The 21,035-nt window shown below is 41.2% G+C and overlaps 1 protein-coding gene across 2 annotated transcripts in view; it reads left to right on the forward strand.

Moving 5' to 3' along the window:
- Positions 1-21,035, forward strand: part of LOC146986749 (sodium-coupled neutral amino acid transporter 3-like) — a 37,656-nt gene that overhangs the window by 13,715 nt on the left and 2,906 nt on the right. For both annotated transcript variants that reach the window (XM_085775526.1, XM_085775527.1), the window contains 10 exons: positions 3,732-3,805; positions 6,213-6,305; positions 6,448-6,529; positions 10,645-10,727; positions 11,314-11,372; positions 12,313-12,471; positions 15,507-15,586; positions 17,166-17,266; positions 19,658-19,782; positions 19,902-20,046. In XM_085775526.1, coding sequence (XP_085631652.1) covers positions 3,732-3,805; positions 6,213-6,305; positions 6,448-6,529; positions 10,645-10,727; positions 11,314-11,372; positions 12,313-12,471; positions 15,507-15,586; positions 17,166-17,266; positions 19,658-19,782; positions 19,902-20,046 — 1,001 coding nt within the window. The remainder of the gene's footprint in view (positions 1-3,731; positions 3,806-6,212; positions 6,306-6,447; positions 6,530-10,644; positions 10,728-11,313; positions 11,373-12,312; positions 12,472-15,506; positions 15,587-17,165; positions 17,267-19,657; positions 19,783-19,901; positions 20,047-21,035) is intronic.

A 21,035-nucleotide genomic window follows, 5' to 3' on the forward strand; every position in this document is an offset into this window, starting at 1 on the left:
GACGAGCAGTGTGGAGGAATATTAAATGGTTGTTGTGTAGTTTTATGGACGTTTTTGTGTCGGGCCCTATTACTCTCATAATAGATTACCTTTGAGGAATAAAAAACTACTCCAAAGTATTCATCAGCATGAGGGGGAGTCACTAATGACTGAATTTCATTTTTTGGTGAACTATTCCTTTACAGTAAGGTCCGGTCACAGCGTGTTTCAGGTGTTGTTACAAGAAGCTTCGGTCCAAGGATTCGTTTTTTTAGATGTAAGCAGGTGGTAAAACCAGTGTTCAGTGTTATTGAACGTAACAGATGATTTATTCTATCAGCTCATGTCGAACACACAGAGCTGCAGCAGCTTGTGGCTCTGGGAGGAATCCAGTGTGTGTGTGTGTGTGTGTGTGTGGGGGGGGGGATGTAAAACTGTGAGCAGAGTGTGCCAGTGTGTGTGTCTGAGTGTCAGCAGACCAGAGCTCCCAGTCCTCCACAGGTCAGCGCTGCTTTCTGCTGCTTTTCTGCTGCTTTCTGCTGCTTTCTGTCCACAGCCAAGAGTCGAAGGCTGAGAGCTGAAAGAAAGAGTGTTTGTGTGTGTGTGTGTGTGTGTGTGTGTGTGTGGGAGAGAGAGAAAGTTAATGTGGCCAACAGTAACAACAAAAGAGAGAGAGAGAACAGAAATAGTTGGACTGAGGTGAACTGGGTCACAGGGAGTCAGTCCATTCACAAAACTCCCGCAGTACAAACATGAATAAACTATTTTAGAATATAAAGTATAAATAAACTGAGCTGCAGATACAGACGAGGAGTTAGAACAACAACATAGTAGCACAGAGTCACTGCTTCATTCACATGTGGATGTTGAGCAGGTTAAACAAAATTTCTGACATAAACAAGAGTAGAAAAAAACACTGCTTGTCTCCAGGTTTGTCATAAAAACCAAAAACACACACACACACACACACACACATATATAGTTCATATTCGAAAGGAGTGGCAAGAAGTATGAATTTATTTAATCCCATGACATAAATCGCAAAAAAATGCGAAAAAGTTCTCATAGAGAATGAATGGGAGAAGGTCAAAAAACGAACAAATCATTGGACTTTTCATACTGCCTACTGCTGTCTACTGCTCAGGCATACTTTCACCTAGAGACTTCATTTGAACTTTAAACAGTAGACACAAGTCTTGTGTATTGGTGTATTATTCCACGTTTTGATAGGTCATATAGTTTTTGATCAATCACTGTTCAATGAACATGATCATTTTTGGAGAAATTTTGAGATTATAATGGGTGTGTATTGCACGGAATGTTCGTGTCAGAGTGGGTGACATCATCGGTTAGAGTGGGAGAGAGTCCAGAAAAACTCCAGATTTTTTCTCTTTCCACACTCGGCCCGGCCACAATTTACACTCTACACAATGTTCTTTCAATGTTTCAATGTTTCAAATTCTTTTCCCAATTTGTAGACAAACTTGTTCTGTCTCTCATCATGTGCTCAAAATATCAGAGAGACTTACAGAATTTGAATTGTCAGCCTCTAAGTGCGGCCACGTCTGTCTCTGCTCCTCATTGACTCCAATACAAAGATTTTCTGACAGAAGCAGAACGGACCCCTGTTTTAAAATCGCACGTTTCTGCAAAATATTAACTGTAGAAACACCAGAATCACACCAAATCGTTCAGGAAGGCCTTGTGACGCTCACGGTCTGTGTTTTGTTCTGATAGGAGTTACCGTTTTGTCAGAATAAGCCCAAATGTGAGACCAGTGCAGAGGCAGAAAATCACTCTTTTTCTCCACGATTCTGTCTGCCTCAGCCTGGGGGGCCCCTATCGTCATCGGCAACCACCTCAAGTTGCCGTGGTAACCTCTGAGCCTCAGGCCAGAGCTCGTTAAGGTTCATAAACAATCCACCTGGTGCTCGTTAACATGTTTATAAACACACACACACACATGGAGGAGCTGTGATGACATTAAGTTACCTATCAGAGCTCTGTCTTGACCTTAAAGGGATAGTTCAACATTTTGGCAAATTGGCCCATTGCCATAATCGCTATAGTCATAGCAGTAGGTTCATTACCTTTAATTGTAGGTGTAAGCTATTTTCAGTACGGCGGAGCGCAGCAGCTGGCTGCTCCGAGCTACGCTATGGAGGCTAACGGAATTTCTTGGTTTCCCTCATTAAACTCATCAAATTCAACATCCCAAAACTCCACAGCGCTTTTGTAGACAAGTTGTGACCTGCACAACCACCACGCTATGAGATAATGACGGAACGATACGAAACGGAGCCGTTTTCGAGGTAAATACAAGGTAAATACGGAGACTGCTTGCTGAAAAACTGTCCCTGAACGCAACGCGCATCAGCGGTTTTGTATGAATTTACCTCGAAAACGGCTCCGTTTCGTATCGTTCCGTCATTATCTCATAGCGTGGTGGTTGTGCAGGTCACAACTTGTCTATAAAAGCGCTGTGGAGTTTTGGGATTTTGTATTTGATGAGTTTAATGAGGGAAACCAAGAAATTCCGTTAGCCTCCATAGCGTAGCTCTGAGCAGCCAGCTGCTGCGCTCCGCCGTACTGAAAATAGCTTACACCTACAATTAAAGGTAACGAACCTACTGCTATGACTATAGCAATTATGGCAATGGGCCAATTTGCCAAAATGTTGAACTATCCCTTTAAGATCGTGGGTTTGATTCCCATGTTGACAAAGATGGCAAAACCGGCAGTAGGCCCCCAGAGGAAATTGTCTAGTTGTATTTCTAATTTAGGTATAAATTCATGTAGGCTATACTTATTATATTCAACATACACACCATGTTCTTTAAAGAGGCGTTAGTTCTGTAGAGCAGGAGATGGGTCAGAAAGTCCAGAGGTTTATAATCCAGTATTGTCCTGAGGAGGATTCATCTTTAAATCCAGAGAGTTGAAGAATATTTTTACTGGCACAAGATGTCACAACATTATACTTTATTTTTTTTCCTGATATGTAGGCTATCAGTTACAGTGGAAAAACCCCAGAAGGAGGGAAACCAGGTCGAGTTCAAGCTCCTTCTACAGAACCTTTTGTATTTTTAAATAGGACGTAACTCCAGTATTTTAGTGTTTTCATCCAGGAGCAGAAACAGTGAGTTAGACCAGCAGCTCCTGTCGTCTCATTTCTAATAAATACGTCTTCAAAGTAGATGATTAGACCTAATTAATAATCTCAGATAATGATTATTCCAGTGAGAACAGCAGTAGAAAGAGACTGAGAGGAAGATTACTGCTGCTGCTGCTGCAACAATGAAGATCCAGCTGAGATTAAACAGGACGAGGAGCTGATCGCTGACAGATTAAAGGCTGAGAGGATCTGCACGCAACAGCTGGGGCAGGGGGGCACATGGAGGGGCAGGGGGGGCAGTTTGAGGCTCAGCTGGAGCACCAGTCCAGTGTGAAGGAGGAACCACAGGGATGATTGTGGTCTCTGCTGCAGCATCGAACAGGCGATCGTCTCTGCTGCAGCTGCACAAACAGCTGAGAGTGAAGAGTCTGACACTAACACATGTTGTCTATCTATCTATCTATCTATCTATCTATCTATCTATCTATCTATCTATCTATCTATCTATCTATCTATCTATCTATCTATCTATCTATCTATCTATCTATCTATCTATCTATCTATCTATCTATCGCTGCACAAACAGCTGAGAGTGAAGAGTCTGACACTAACACATGTTGTTGTTGTGTTGTTTCAGGACGCTGCTCACCGTGGTGGCCGTGCTCTCGTCTTATTCCATCCATTTACTGCTGAAGTCGTCGGGTATCGTAGGTACGTCAACCTCGTCTTCATCATCTTCATCGTCTTCATCATCTTCACCTGCTCCTAAACAAACCTCCACTACAACTTTGGTTAAGTTTAGTTAACAGAAGCGTATTCACTTTATTCACATTCACTTGGAAAAAAAACAAAACAAAAAAAAATTCAGTTTTTCTGAGTAATTATTTTTTTCTGACTTACAGTAACGAGATTTCAAAAAGCTCCCACCTGCAGTGTAACGTAAGGACTTATTTCAGAATAAAGGCGACTCCCTCTGAGGTCCCTCTGAACAGGTCGTCTCCTTTCAATGTCAATCCGAATCTACAGGGAACACGGTGAAGATAAGACACATTAGTGGGATTTTCCTTTAAAAATCTACATCACCTTGCAAATCATGCAATTGAATCTGTTTTGTAAGCTGACCTTTATTTTGAAATCAGTCCTTACGCACTCTAGCACAAAACCAGGCCGAAATAAAAAATAATGGAAATACTGAAGTGAAACATTGTGCAGGAGAGGTGGAAGCAAAACAACAAAGGTTGTCTTGATAATACAGAAATTCATTACATTAAAAAAAAAGGCAATTTATATGCAAAATGAAAGATAAAGATTGACAGATCCGAAAAAGAGCTACAAGTCTCTTTTTTAAAGGCAGGCAAGCCCAGCAGTCCCCACACTGCAGGGTTTTCAAGATCAGCAGCCCAGGCAGGTGAACCTTGTTGTGCTGATTGAGGCCTGGGTGGAGCTGTGGGGGAGAAGGGAGAGAGAGACAGACACATGCACAAGGCCGAACCCCTATCGGCCGTAACACCCCCCCCCCTTAAGACAATGAATATGTTACAAAACATGTTACATCAAAACACCATACTATTTATTCATTGCAACCACCTAATACAGGGACTACCGAACCTGGCCTCAACTAAAAACACCAACGATACATTTATCAAAAGTAAACCCTGGGACTACTGTCAGGACAAACGAAAAGGGTCAAAGTGGATCCAACAAGATCAAAATACAAAAAGAAGGCCAACCAACACACTGCCACTCGATGTAAGAGAGTGAGCAGCCAACAGTAGCCATGCAAGTGGGTGCTCCCACCAGATACCAAAATGGCTACCACCATGAGGGAAACTACGAAACAAAGGTTAATTCACTTACAACACTGCGGTGACTCGAGGGCAGCCACAACCTAGCAAACAGTAACACACAAGTGACTCAACAAAAGTGGACTGCAACAGCACAACACAAGAGGTCACACAGTAGCCACTGCTACACAAAATGTTGCCAACTTACACCTAAGCTGCAACCGAACGACCCAACGAACGTACTGTGGAGGTACCACACAAAAAGTCACATCCCAAAAGTTACTGTTACTATTTAACACACAGAATCCCAACGAAAGTAGAGGTAGAGTCAACCCACAAGAGATTGTGATTACACTGCTGTGCAACTCTGCTGAAGAGTGACGTTGTGGAGAGGCACCCTGTAATACGGTTAACTACAGTATCTAGTCTTCAGTGGCTTCCCGGGAGGCTTCTTTAAACGTTGAACTCTGCGAGTGAACAATGGACCAAGGCAAGGTCCGCTGCCACACAGAAAACGTACCCACACCCAGGTTTCACCACCAAAAATAAGAAAGGCAAAATAACAAAGTGGCAAGAGTCTCTCTCTGCCCGACGACTACCTTACAGGGAACTCTCAAGTAAACACAGGCAGGCAGTTAAATCACAAACCATCTTGAAAAGAAGACTACTACATCACACAACAGCTACAAACCTTCACTTCACCTCATGGTTGTTCGATCCCGGACGAGCCCCCAATTGTTACGCCCCAGAACTTCGTTGGCCCAGAGGGGCATAACAATGGACCCAAGCAATGACCCCAACACAAACACAAAGACACAAAGATTTAATATAAAACATAAGAGTGATACAAACAAGTAGACAAACTAAAACAAACAAAAGCCAAGCTGGGAGGCAGGCAAGCCCAGCAGTCCCCACGCTGCAGGGTTTTTAAGATCAGCAGCCCAGGTGAACCTTGTTGTGCTGATTGAGGCCTGGGTGGAGCTGTGGGGGAGAAGGGAGAGAGAGACAGACACATGCACAAGGCCGAACCCTTATCGGCCATAACATTCTTGTATGATATGATATGAATAGATATCTGAGGAGAACTTAAAAAATCTGAATTGGAAAACCAAATGGACAGTCATGAGATAGATAAACTGTACATAGGTGAACATAAACACACAGGTTGGGTTTATGTTCACATGACAAAAGTGATAAACACGTCCTCATGTATATACTTCTATATAGTCTTGTTATGTTATGTTATGTTATGTTATGTTATGTTATGTTATGTTATGTTATGTTATGTTATGTTATGTCATGTTAAATTATATTATATTTTCCCTGCCCACCAGGGATTCGAGCCTACGAGCAGCTCGGCTACAGAGCCTTTGGGACCCCGGGGAAGATGGCGGCCGGTATCGCCATCACACTGCAGAACATTGGAGGTGAGTTCACACACCAACGTCTGTCTACACACACACACACACACACACACACACACACACACACACACACATGCACACACACTGTGTCAGTAACAGCACCTGTGTGTGTGTGTGTGTGTCTCTCTGTCTCCTCTGTCCACAGCCATGTCCAGCTACTTGTACATAGTGAAGTATGAGTTTCCTCTGGTGATCCAGGCCTTTCTGAAGGTGGACAATCCTGCTGGGTGAGTGTCCATCACACACACACACACACACACACACACACACACACACACACACACACACACACACACACACACACACACACACACACACACACAGCTCTCATGCTGCGTTCATAACAACTCGGAGGTCGGAATTCCCAACTCGAAAATTTCCGACTTCTGACATCATTGCGTTCACGCTGCAGGAAGAAAAAAAAACATGGACACCTGAAGCACAAAAAACTTGCTTTCACTGGCAGATTTTTCTACTTATTTCATGTGAGAATTTGTTTTAAACAAGTGAAAATGATCTAAAAACAAGTTCATTTTTAGGTGATGAGTCTTATTTAAAGTGGAAAGAGATTAGTTTTGACTAGAAATGAGACATTTTGACAAAAAATAAGACAAATATTCTTGGAAAGATGTTGAGTTTTTGCAGTGTGGCTCATAGCTGAATAGGAAAAATAAATGCAGTAGTAAATGATGTTTATTTTGGAGGAGAGGAGACGCTGCAGATGAGTGCACATATAATGTTACAGCCTTGATAACAGTTAAACCTTATTTCTGTTACATACAAGGAACCGCAACTTCACACCATACAACAATCACAGCTTAATATAAACATATTTCATATAGGCTACTGCAATAATACACAAAGATATGCATTAAAACCTCAACAAATAACTTAAAATGTCTAAATTCTAACCGTTTAAGACGAGGGCTGCCATGTTTTGATGTTGTCGTGACTCGTTTTATTCCGACTTCCTTCCGAGTCGTCTTGAACGCAGCATCTCAGAGCGGTGCTGCTCCGTCTGCAACACATCAGTCAACAGTGAGTGAACAGCTGTAAATAAATAAATAAATCTGCTCCAGTGACACCGTCGTCCTCTGAAGATTAAAACTTAATCTACTCATGTTTAAAAAAAAACAAACCAAATAACAGCAGAGTAAAATAAATATCCCGTCAGTTCTCTGTGAGGAGGAGGAGGAAGAGGAGGAGGAGGAAGAGGAGGAGGAGGAAGAAGAGGAGGAGGAGGAGGAGAGAGAGGAGGAGGAGGAAGAAGAGGAGGAGGAGGAGGAGGAGGAGAGAGAGGAGGAGGAGGAGGTGAAACCATAGGAGTTCAGTGCTGCAGGTGGACAAACAAACAGCATGTTGGACCCTTTGACCTTCAACCCTCGGCCCAGTTACTGGGAGAAGAGGAGGAGGAGGAGGAGGAGGAGGAGGAGGAAAAAGAAAAGAAGGAGGAAGAAGAAGAGGAGAAGGAGGAATAGGAGGAAGAAGGAGATTAGGAGGAGGAGACACGAATGCGCGTCGCTACAGCGTCGCTTTGGGTTGTGAACGCGCATGACGCACATCCTAGTAATCTGTGATCTGTATGTAGGCCTACTGAAGACGCTACATCTGAACGGCCCCAATGCACATACACACGTGTTTTAACCAAGGAGGAGAACAAAATCACCGAGGCGACCTGAATATGAGACTCGGTTCAAGGTCCGATATAGAAATATATATTTTCAAAATAATAGCTCATCAAATAATTTCTCTCACCATCACTGCCTCTGAACTGTGAGACGCGAGCAATGTTTACTTTATGGTGGAAAAAAAACTACGTGATGCATATTTTGATCGACAAAATATTGAAACAAGTTCTATTTTAATGTCACATGAGCACCTCAATCTCCAAAGAAATAACTATTACAATGAACAAGTGAATGGCCATTATTTAGCCTATCTTTTTTTTTTTTCCTAAAATGAGCTCGCCCTCTCTAAACTAGAGCCACCCGGGAGCGGCTCTTTCCTCACTCTGCTGTGGCTACCTCTGGGATAGTTCAACATTTGGTCAAATTGGCCCATCACCATAATCCCTATAGTCATAGCAGTAGGTTTGTTACCTTTAATTGTCGGTGCAAGCTATTTTTAGAACGGCGGAGCAGAGCCGTGAGCTGCTCAGAGCTACGCTACGGAGGCTCATTATGGGATTTCTTGGTTTCCATCATCAAACTCATCAAATACACAATCCAACAACTCCACAACGCTCTGGTGGACAAGTTGTGAGCTGCACATTCACCACGCTATGAGATAATAACACAACGTTACCACACAGAGTTGTTTTAGAGGGAAATACAGAGACTGTTGATGAAAAACTGTCCCTGAAGGCAACGCGCATCAGTGGTTTTGCATGAATTTCCCTCTAAAACAACTCTGTGCATGTTTTCTTATCAATTTTTTTTTTCTAATCACAGTTTGTGATTATTGGTGATTGTGCACCTGTGTGTGTTTGTGTAGCTTTGGCAAAATATTTCAGCGTAGTGTGTGTGTGTATATGTGTGTGTATCAGTGAGAGATTAGGTCCAGATGGCTGGAGGACAGGACGACAACAGGGGGGATGAGCCGCCTCTTTTTAGCGATGTGTGAACATACAGTGTGTGTGTGTGTGTGTGTGTAGCAGATGTTGTGTCTCTCACCTGATGAAATCAATCAGCTGACTCTGGAATAAAACACTAAAAATAGCTCAGGTTTGTTTCCTGGTAACACGTGGGATGTGTGTGTGTGTGTGTTGTGTCACCGTGGTCACATGACCGTCGTCTCCTCTGGTCGGTAAAAATGGAGTTCATGGGAAAATATTATAAAGTAAATAAAACACTTTTCCTTCGCTAAGATCCATATCTTCCTATTCACTCTTTAAAAAGCAGCTAAAATCTTTTTTTTTTTTTTTTTACAGTTTAAATTTACAACATATAACAGAGACATTACATACACAACACAAAGACATTCACCAGGTATTACAGACTATTACATATTCAATATACTTAGAATATTGTATATTAAAGGGATAGTTCACCCAAAATTCAAATTAACTAAGGGCTGGGAGAAGTTTCAGAGTCCTCCGTGGCTTCTCTGAGTTACAGCGGGGCTCCGTGCAGCACTGCATGTCCATATGACGGTTGTGAACGGAGCTCACTTTTCTTCCTCCAAAAAGACACACCAAAAAACATCCAAATACCTCCATGCTGCTCGTCTGTAATGTCCCTCTTGTATTGAAGCCCCGACATGAGAAATTGTTCCGAAAAAAATTAAATAAGTCTATATTTTAAGCTTGTTTGTAGCGGAAGCTCCCAGCACTGCTCTTCCTGGTCTGTCCAAATCTTGCGCGATTTGCATTGACACCAGTGCAAATCACGCGAGATTTGGACAGACCAGGAATGAGTGAAATTTGAATTTTGGGTGAACTATCCCTTTAAGTATTTACTCTCTCCATATCCCACATCCTTACTCTGTCTCTTTATGATTCCAATCTATAATTTTTTTTTAACCTTATTTCTATCGTCTCTATTTGTTACTGGTCACTTTGTTCTTTATCTCTTTATCTCTGTTCTTTATATCTTTTTTTTCTCTATGTTTATTTGTTAGCCATAGAAAGTTGTTTTGTTGTAATTTGTGACAGGGGAGGAACTTATGTACGAGCCAATCGGCTTCGTTCCCTCCCTGCACCATGGAATATAAATGTGTGCTAAATAAATAATACATTTTTATCTACCCTATTCTAATGTTGTAATAATAATATCCTGGTCCTGAGATATACAAACATGACACATGTGACTCAGGCTAGAGATCAGATTAATAGACGATTTGTTGGATTTTTATATAATGTAAAGAGTTTTGAATTTTCACTCTAATTTTTAAGAATTATCAAGAAAAAACTCTTTATAATCTGTATTCATATCACTACTACTATGGTGATGAACTTCACTGGCAACATCTCGGTTAGACGTTTTGTGACTTTTTTTTTTTTAAATATATGGTTGATTTTTCATCTCTTCTCATCAAAGAATCTGTGAAGTATTTTGATATTTACGTTAATTAACCTAAATTTCATATTCTCTACATTTATCTCAGATGATTCTCTAGTGTTTTGGGGTTTAATCTGTTTCTTTGTGTTTATCTGTATAATAATAATAAAGCAGGTGTGTGTCTGTTCACTCACTCGTCCTGTGATCGATACCCGACACGGTGATCGATCAGCAGAACTGAGACTGAGAGTGGAGTGTTTAACCGACTGATATAAAATCAATACATCTGATTGTGTGTCTGTGTGTCTGTGTGTGTGTGTGTGTGTGTGTGTGTGTGTGTGCAGTGAGTGGTACCTGAATGGGAACTACCTGGTCATCATCGTGTCCATAGGGATCATTTTACCTCTGGCTCTGATGAAGCAGCTCGGTGAGTCTGTCTGTTGGATACTAATATATACACAATGTGTTTTATATACACAGTGTCTGTTACATACAATGTGTTGTTGACTTTGTGTTATATTTCATATGATGAGGTTAAAACAAGGAAATAATCAAAATGACTATTATGGGATAATGTGATGTAGCAGAAGGACAAACTGACAGGAGCATTAAAGCCTCTTCTACTACTTCTACTTCTACTTTGTCTTTCTCTTACTATCAGATTTTTCTACTTATTTCAATTGAAAATAGGCTCGAAATAGGTAAAAAGTGTCTAAAAACAAGCTACTTTTTTATACATAACTATGTATTTATATGTATAAATATACTTATTTTAGGTAGAATGGGATTTGTTTTGACTAGAAATTAGACAAAGATTCTTGGAAAGATTTTGAGTTTTTGCAGTGCAGTGGAGTGTAGATAATGTTAATCTGCTGTTTCTGTGTGATGAAGCTGATGGAGCTGTGTGTTTCTGTGTGTGTGTCTGTGTGTTGTGTGTGTGTGTGTGTGTGTGTGTGTGTGTGTCTGTGTCTGTGTGTGTGTGTGTGTTACTCTCTGTGTGTTGTGTGTTTCAGGCTACCTGGGCTACACCAGTGGCTTCTCCCTCAGCTGCATGGTCTTCTTCCTGGCCTCAGTAAGTCTCTACCTCACACATCATGCAGCTTCTTTCTTTCTCGCCTCTTTTCTGGCAGGAACATGAAGGCAGCGCGTTCAGCTGCTCTGGGATCAGCTTGTTACAAAAAAATGTTTATTTTTTCATCTTCCCACCACCTCTTTAGTATTCCCTCTCTCCCTCCCTCTCTCTCTCTGTGCTCGTGGCCTCGTCGCTCGGTGTTTTCTGCAGCTCCGTCTCTCTCTGACCTAGATTTGTCTGTGAGCTGTAATCCACGCTCTGCTCTGCCTCCATGTCTCTCTCCTACGGTTACGGTGGCCCGGAGGTGCAAAACACAACAGCAAACAAGAAAACACAACGGCAAATCAGAAAACACAATGTTTTGTTTTGCCGTTGTGTTTTCTCTTTTTGCACTGCAAAAACTCAAAATCTTTCCAAGAATATTTGTCTTATTTCTTGTCAAAATGTCTCATTTCTAGTCAAAACTAAACTCTTTCCACTTTAAATAAGACTCATCGCCTAAAAATTAACTTGTTTTTAGATCATTTTCACTTGTTTCAAACTAATTCTCACTTGAAATAAGTAGAAAAATCTGCCAGTGAAAGCAAATTTTTTGTGCTTGTAATAAGAAAGAAAAACTTCCTCCACTATCAGATTTTTCTACTTATTTCAAGTGAAAATCTGCTTGAAAGAAGTAAAAAGTGTCTAAAAACAAGCTGCTTTTAATGTGATGAGTCTTGTTTTAGGTATAATGAGATTTGTTTTGACTAGAAATAAGACAAATATTCTTGGTAAGATTTTGAGTTTTTGCAGTGTGTGTTGTGTTTTCTCTTTTGTCGTTATGTTTTCTGATTTGCTGTTGCGATTTGCACCTCCGGGCCACCGTACTCTCCTTCTCTCTGTTTCCTAGCTGTGTCTCTGTGTCTCTGTGTCTGTGTGACGTCTCTTCTCCTCCGTCCAGGTGATCTACAAGAAGTTCAACCTCCCGTGTCCCTTCGTGGACTTTGCGTTTAACGGAACGTCTGCGGCCGCCGTTCCTCCTCTCAACGTCAGCGCCGTGGACCCGGGCGGCGAGGTCGACCCGGCCTGCGTCCCCAAGATGGCCAACCTCAACTCCCAGGTGAGTCAGCTCAACACCTGTCACCTGCACGTCACCGAGTCTCAGTCTGTCTCACTGTCATGGCAACCGACACCGACACGTCACGTCACAGTCGTCCTCAGCATGACAGCATGGAGAACACACACCTGCTGGTCTGAACCTCCGATCTCAACCACTCCTTCTCTGCAAAAACTCAAACATCTTACCAAGAATATTTGTCTTATTTCTAGTCAAAACTAATCTCATTCTACTTAAAATAAGAAACATCACATAAAAAGTAGCTTGTTTTTAGACACTTTTTATGTCTTTCAAGCAGATTTTCACTTAAAGGTGTACAGAAATGGCGTTTGTCCTGTTTGTCGCGCCGAATTGTCACGAGCTGCAACACGAGTTTACCCGAGTAAGGAAAACAAATTTGATTGGTCGTTATCGAGCGGGCGGGATATTCAAAGTTTGGCCCGAGCTCCGTGTGTGTGTGTGTGTCTCAGACGTTTGAATGACGGATTACGGATCCAATATCAGTGGCTGGTGAAGCGTGTACAGGCTGACGTATAATCCTTGCGCCTGCATTATCCAATGCGAAAAAACCCCCCCACACTTTCATCCTGGATTTACTCAAAAATAGAATTTTGCACAAAGTTTGGCCTACATCGTCTGATAGATGAGTTATTACACTAATTTTATGACCCAGAGTGGGCTTAAATTCAATTTTCTTTTCTGTACACCTTTAAAATAAGTAGAAAAATCTGATAAAGGAGCTAAAGTTTTTCTTTCTTATTACAAGCACAAAAAACTTGCTTTCACTGGCAGATTTTTCTACTTATTTCAACTGAAAATTTGTTTGAAAAATGTAATTTCTAGTCCAAACAAATCTCATTATACCTAAAATAAGTATATTTATACATATACATAGTTATACATAAAAAAGCAGCTTGTTTTTAGACACTTTTTACTTCTTTCAAGTCTATTTTCACTTGAAATAAGTAGAAAAATCTGATAGTGGAGCAAGTTTTTCTTCCTTATTACAAGCACAAAAAACGTGCTTTTACTGGCAGATTTTTCTACTTATTTCAAGTGAAAATTAGTTTGAAACAAGTGAAAATGATCTAAAAACAAGTTAATTTTTAGGTGATGAGTCTTATTTTAAGTGGAAAGAGATTAGTTTAGACTAGAAATGAGACATTTTGACAAGAAATAAGACAAATATTCTTGGAAAGATGTAGAGTTTTTGCAGTGTTCTCTCTCTGTGACACGGAGGTCATGGACAGGGTTCCCACGCGTCCTGGAAAACCGGGAAAGTGGTTGACCAATTTATTCCAGTCAGAAAAAACACATGGAAAATGAGAAAATGTTTTAGTTTTTTAGTTTAGTTTATTTATTTAGCACAAATTGCATTGAACACTGTGCAAAGGAGGGAACGAAGCCCTTGTTGGCTTGTAGAATTCAATATACAGGAACAGAGTAAGAGCAAGGATAGAGGCAGATGTTTGGAGAGTTCATGTGGACAGTTTTAAGATTCCTTCAGATTCTTTTTGCAGATACGATGAGAAGACACTGGCCTCTAAAAGTGATATTAAACTGGTGACTTGATGTTGGAGAGGACGTCAAGAAGAAACTGTTGTTACTGAGCCTCGTTTGATATGAATCAACATCTGAAGTAAGAATAAAGAAATTATGAAAAGGAAACCGGAAGATCTTGTTTCCTGTTGGATAGACATTCACTTTCTCGATTGGTAGGAGTTGGGATTTTCTAAAAAAAGAGGTGCAGATGGTGCGTATCTACTAACTAGAATATTGAACAAGCTTGAGTTGTCCTGGAAAATTATTTATCACATCATGACGTCTGCTACCAGAGCTCAGTTTGACTATTTCAGACCCCACTTAGGATTTCTTCTTTCCTAAAGAAAACTGGACTTTGAGTTGCTGTGTGTTTCCAGTGTTGGAGCTGTCGTCTCCTCTGCTGAGTGACAGATAGAGGAGCAGCTCAGAGCTGCAGTGACCCTGGGCTAAACACAAAAACTACATGTTTTTATGTTGTTCTATGATACATTTGTCATAATTTCTAAACATGAAAGAGATGATTTCATAGATGAGTCAGAGCCTCAGACTGCACATCTTTAAATCAGACTTCTGGGGCAGAGAGAGGAAGAAACATAGAAACAATCATGTACAAAATAAAAGTGGTGCATCTTCACTGGCCACACGATTCAATTCGATTACGATGCATCACATCCTTAATTTTCTATGTTGCCACACATGGCTTCTTCATTAGTTAACGTGACAAATATGATAACTTTTTATTTACTGTACATAAAATTAAATAGGAAATATCATTTAAAGCCCCAGTGTGTAACTTATTTGGCTTTTTATTAGCAAAAATCAAATATGTCTTTCATAAATCCGTATTTCACTGAAGTGGAATCACAGCCGCATACAAATGAAATACTAAAAAGTTCCTCTTTAAAGATGCACCTGTTCATTTCTCAAAAACAAAACGTAAAAGTCTTGGCATTGTGCTTTAAAATAAAAATACATCATGACCAACATCATCAAACTTAGTGTTTTAGGTGGGATAACTAACTAATGTCTGTCTGAAGTGAATTAGAGCAGAGAGTGGGAACCCTGAGTGAGTTTGACCTCTGTGGGTAAAAGAGTGAAGTGGGAAAGACCTGACATTTCTCTAAGTGCCTTTATTCTCAGTCTGAAGCCTCACAGTGGGACAGAGGCTGTAAATCAGTGTGTGTGTGTGTGTGTGTGGGTGTGTGTGTGTGTGTGTGTGTGTGTGTGTGTGTCTGTGTGTGTGTGTGACATTACAGTGAACACACACAGTCCAGTCTTCATTAACAACCTTTATTAAACATGTGAGTGTCTCTGACTGGGCTGCCAGCTGCACTCAATCACTGGACAACAGTTAGCTGCTGTGTGTGTCTGTGTGTGTCTGTGTGTAGGTTGTGTAGGTTGTGTAGGTTGTTTGGTTGAGTAGTTGGTTGGTTGGTGCTGGGGCGTCTGGGATGGCGCTTGTGTATCCATGGTGACCTGTTGGGATTGATTTTCAGACGGCCTACACCATCCCCATCCTGGCCTTCGCCTTTGTGTGCCACCCCGAGGTTCTGCCCATCTACACTGAGCTGCGCAAGTATGTTCACCTGCCGGACGAGAGAGTGTGTGTCTGTGTGTGTGTGTGTGTGTGTGTGTGTGGCAAGCCATTTTAACATTTAAAGGGATAGTTCACCCAAAATTGAAATTTCACTCAGCAGTGCATGTCCATATGACGGTTGCAAATGGATACCAACTGTCTTCGTAACAAAAAGACACACCAAAAAACATCCAAATACCTCCATGCTGCTCGTATGTAATGCCCGTCTTGTATTGAAGCCCCGAAATGCAAAATTGTCCCCCAAAAAATGTAATAAGTCTATGTTTCAAGCTTGTTTTGTAGCGGAAGCTTCTCGAAGCTCCTCTTCCTGGTCCGTCAAATTTGGACGAAGGGTCTGTCCTCTTCCAAGTTCTTCCAAGTTCGTCCAAATTTGACGAACTGGGAAGAGGAGCTTAGACGGACATTACATACAAGCAGCATGGAGGTATCTGGATGTTTTTTGGTGTGTCTTTTTGTTACGAAGACAGTTGGTATCCATTTGCAACCGTCATATGGACATGCACTGCTACGCCGAGACCCCCTGTAACTCAGAGAAGCCACGGAGGACTCTGAAACTTCTCCCAGCCCTTAGTCCACATGAGGGGGAGGAGATAATGAGTGAAATTTCAATTTTGGGTGAACTATCCCTTTAAAAGCCAGACTGGATATGTGTTGCAGATATCTGTAATTCAGTTTTGCCGAGTCAAAAAGAATATTTCCGATATCATTCTTCCTATCTAAAATTGTTGTTTCAGATATCCACAACTACGTTCTTCCTATAGGACAAATGACGTCACTGTAACCATTCATGTGTATGGGGTTTGTCATTACAGATATCTACAGTTCAGGTGCAGATATCCACTATGTGAATTACAGATATCTGTAACTGAACTACGACTAGTACTAATTCCAGTTTGAGATATCTTTAATTCACCTCAATTAAAGATATCTACATGTCCCTGTTCAGATATCTTAAATCAAGTTTTGACTAAGCGAAATGAAGTTGTAGATATCTGTAACTGGAATTAGTACTAGTCGTAATTCAGTAATTCACATAGTGGATATCTGCAACTGAACTGTAGATATCTGTAATGACAAACCCCATACACATGAATGGTTAAAGTGACGTCATTTGTCCTATAGGAAGAACATGGTTGTGGATCTGAAATGTTCTTTTTGACAAGAGGCAAAACTGAATTACAGAGATCTGGAATAAAAAATCCAACTATTCAAAATGTAGTTAGGACCAGTCAGAAAGACGTTGTTGATATCTACAATGTTAATTCTGGAGAGTCAAACTTAGCTTTTAAATGTTAAATCCGCTTGCCATAGTGTGTGTGTGGTTGTATGTGTGTGCGTGCTTTGTGCTCGGCTCGTCACATCCTGCACATGCACCGACTGCTCCACTGTGTGCGACCTGTATCGGCTGCTGCATGTGTCGGTCTGTCACCTCGCTGAGTATTGATGCTGTATCGGTAATTTACTGTAACTACGGTAACTGGGCTCCAAGATGTGTTCTATGTGTGTGTGGTTGTGTGTGTGTGTGTGGTTGTGACATGGTAATATGTTGTGTTTTCAGTCCGTCCAAGAAGAAGATGCAGCACGTGGCCAACATCTCCATCACCGTCATGTACGTCATGTACTTCCTGGCTGCTCTGTTTGGATACCTGACCTTCTACGGTGAGACATCTATCTATCTATCTATCTATCTATCTATCTATCTATCTATCTATCTATCTATCTATCTATCTATCTATCTATCTATTGTTCTATCTATCTATCTATCTATCTATCTATCTATCTATCTATCTATCTATCTATCTATCTATCTATCTATCTATCTATCTATCTATCGTTCTATCTATCGTTCTATCTATCGTTCTATCTATCGTTCTATCTATCTATCTATCTATCTATCTATCTATCTATCTATCTATCTATCTATCTATCTATCTATCTATCTATCTATCGTTCTATCGTTCTATCTATCGTTCTATCTATCGTTCTATCTATCTATCGTTCTATCTATCTATCTATCTATCTATCTATCTATCTATCTATCTATCTATCTATCTATCTATCTATCTATCTATCTATCTATCTATCTATCTATCTATCTATCTATCTATCTATCTATCTAAGCCTCCTGTTGCTCTTTATGAGATTCATACAGTTGTATTTCTTATATTATTTCATTATCAGTCTCATGCTGTAGAATGAAACACAACCAGAGCAGGTTTGTAGTGCCAGACATGTGACCATGTGACCATGTGGTCATGTGACCATCACCTCAGATCTACAGACTCAGAAGCATCATGAAGCTCCTCTGCCCTCTAGTGGTCAAACTGTAGAACAGCACCGTTATTATTTAAAAAGGTTTCATAATTAAAGGACAATTCCAGGTAAATTCAACCTGTGGATCTAGTTTCTAATGTTTCAGCTCTAACAGAATGAATGTGTAGATTTTCTTTCTACTGTAGTTGTGTGTGTCCCTGCATCGCTGCAGCAGCGTAGAATGAGAGCAGACAGATCTGAGGCTGTTGAGGCTGTTTACATCCCATAAAACCAGACAACGTCAGATGTCTTCAAACAGACACTGAGGGGTTTGTTACCTTCAAGAAAGACGACATGTTTGGAAACAGAGCTGGAATTGGAAAAAACAAACGGGAGCTTCAGACCTGTAAACATAGTTATAGCCCTCTACATGAACATGTCGTCTGTCTTGAAGTGAACAAACCCCTCGGCGTGTGTTTGAAGACATCTGACATTGTCTGTTTTATGGGATGTAAACAGCCTCAACAGCCTAAGATCCGTCTGGTCCCATTATACGCTGCTGTGGCGATGCAGGGACAGACAGAACGACTGCAGAACAGGAGACAGTAGAAAGAAAAGCTGAAGATTCATTTTCTGTTTCTGTACGTTCACACCAAAAGCTTCCAAAGCTTCAAAAACACCAGAAGTTCATTCATTTTCAATGACAGTCCGGCGACCTGAGCGACCAAAGTGTTAACTGCCGTCAGTTGCTGTAGTGGTCTTTCTCTTCCTCTCACCGCCCTGGCTGACATAGCTTATAAATTGACGCGTGCATGGTGCGATGAAACCATTGTCCAAACGAAGTTTCACTGTTAACCACAAAAGGATTTATTTTGTTTTTTACACAATTCAAACTAAACATGTACCTTTCATGCACGGCACAGCATGTCACAGTCAAAGAATTGTGTTCTTCCCCATCAGCAACACCTGTCCCTTGTTCATCTCAATCAAAATAAAACCCTCGTGACCTGTAGTGCCTGATGTCACTTCCTGCGTTAGCGGAAGTTACCAAATCCAAACCTACCAAAATAAAACACAAAAAATAAACACCAAAATAAAACCCAAAATGGCTCTTACAGCTGCTCTTCCAAAGCTTCCAAAGTGTCACCAGACGAGAAGTTGAGTCTCGGTTAACTTCGGCCGCAAGCAGTCAGAATAGAGGTGTGCTTCGGCTTCTTTAAATGACCAGCGTGATCGAACTTTGACGTCAGTCACGTGAAGAACGACCAAAGCAGCTAAACATATTTTTCCTCTTTGGAAGCTTTTGGTGTGAACGTAGTTAGAGCTAAAATATTAGAAACTAGAGCCCAGGTTGAATTAACCTGGAATCGTCCTTTAACCTCCATGTAACAGCATAATGCTGATATTCATGAATTAAATGAATCAATACTATGTGTTATTATCAATAATCAGTATGTTTAGACTACTTTTACAGAGATGTGGCAACCTTATTTGGTGTATATATTATAGACACATTGTCAGCCTCTATGATGGACGGGTTGTAGATTTACAAGCTTTTGTCTACCTTGCCTCTCGACTTTTTCCTTTTTTTTCTGTCATTATTTCTTTTATTTATTTATTTATTTATTTTTCCTCTCTCTCTCAGTTTGTTGGTGGGTGGGTTGGGGAGGGGTTTGGAGTTCTGCGTTTGTGTTTTCATGCAAATCTTGAAAAATGCAGAAAATAAAATAATCTGTATGTTTTAGAGCGGCTGATGTTGTTCTGGTTGGTTCTTCACCTCGTGTCTCCTCTGTGCAGGTGAAGTGGAGGCGGAGCTTCTTCACACCTACAGTCGTGTTGATCCCTACGACACACTGATCCTGTGTGTGCGCGTGGCCGTGCTGACGGCCGTCACACTCACCGTGCCCATCGTGCTCTTCCCCGTGAGTCACCGCCCCGACACCCGAGGTCAAAGGTCACGCAGAGTTTTATCAATTTAACTGTTGTGAAACTGTTGTTGTGTTGTTGTTGTTGTTGTTGTTGTTGTTGTTGTGTTGAACAGGTGCGCAGAGCGATCCAACAGATGTGGTTTCCCAACAAAACCTTCAACTGGCCTCGCCACATCGCCATCGCCTTCGTGCTGCTCACCTTCATCAACCTGCTCGTCATCTTCGCCCCCAACATCCTGGGCATCTTCGGGGTCATTGGTGCGTTCAAGCTGTGAACATATAACAGAGTTTATACAGAGTTGGTCCTGTCGTTCTGCACTTTAACTCCTAATATGTCACATTATATAAAATAACTAGAACATTTCCTCTGGGGAAATTTTGAATGGGCCACGGGGCTACTGCCGGGCATATACCATCTCTGTCAACATGGGAATCAAACCCACGATCTTAAGGTCAAGACAGAGCTGATCAGACAGACACATGATCATCTTTCTATAAGCACTGATATGGAGGAGCTGTAACCACATTAGGTTAACTGTGTGTGTGTGTGTGTCTGTGTGTGTGTATCTCTTTAATCACATGAAGTTACCTGTGTGTGTTTGTGTGTGTGGGAGAGGAGTGCGCGCAATACACGCGCATGTGTATACCTGTGTGTTTTGGTGTGTGTGTGTAACTGTAATCACATTAAGCTACCTGTATGTGTTGGTGTGTGGCTCCAGGTGGATTGTTTATAAAGTTAACGAGCTCTGGCCTGAGAATCAGACGTTACCACAGCAACTTGAGGTGGTTGCCAATGACGATAGGGGCCCCCCAGGCTGAGACAGACAGAAATGTCAAGAAAAAGAGCGTTTTTCTGCCTCTGCACTGGTCTCACATTTAGGCTTACTGTGACAAAACCGGAGCTCCTATCAGAAAAAAACACAGACCATCATCACTGTAAGGACTTCCTGAACGATTTGGTACGATTTGGTGTTTCTACAGTAAATATTTTGGAGACGCTGGCAATTTTAAAACATCGGTCCGTTCTGCTTCTCTCAGAAAATATTTGTATTAGAGTCAATGAGGAGCAGAGACAGACGTGGACGCACTTAGAGGCTGACAATTCAAATTTTGTAAGTCTCTCTGATGTTTTGAGCACATGGTGAAAGACAGAGCAAGTTTGTCTATAAATTTGGAAAAAATCATGTGTGTAGAGTGTAAATTGTGGCCGGGCCGAGTGTGGAAAGACAAAAAATCTGGAATTTTTC

Source organism: Trachurus japonicus, chromosome 5 (genome assembly GCF_045865225.1).
Source record: "Trachurus japonicus isolate A0001 chromosome 5, Traja_1.0".
Taxonomy (NCBI): Eukaryota; Metazoa; Chordata; class Actinopteri; order Carangiformes; family Carangidae; genus Trachurus; species Trachurus japonicus.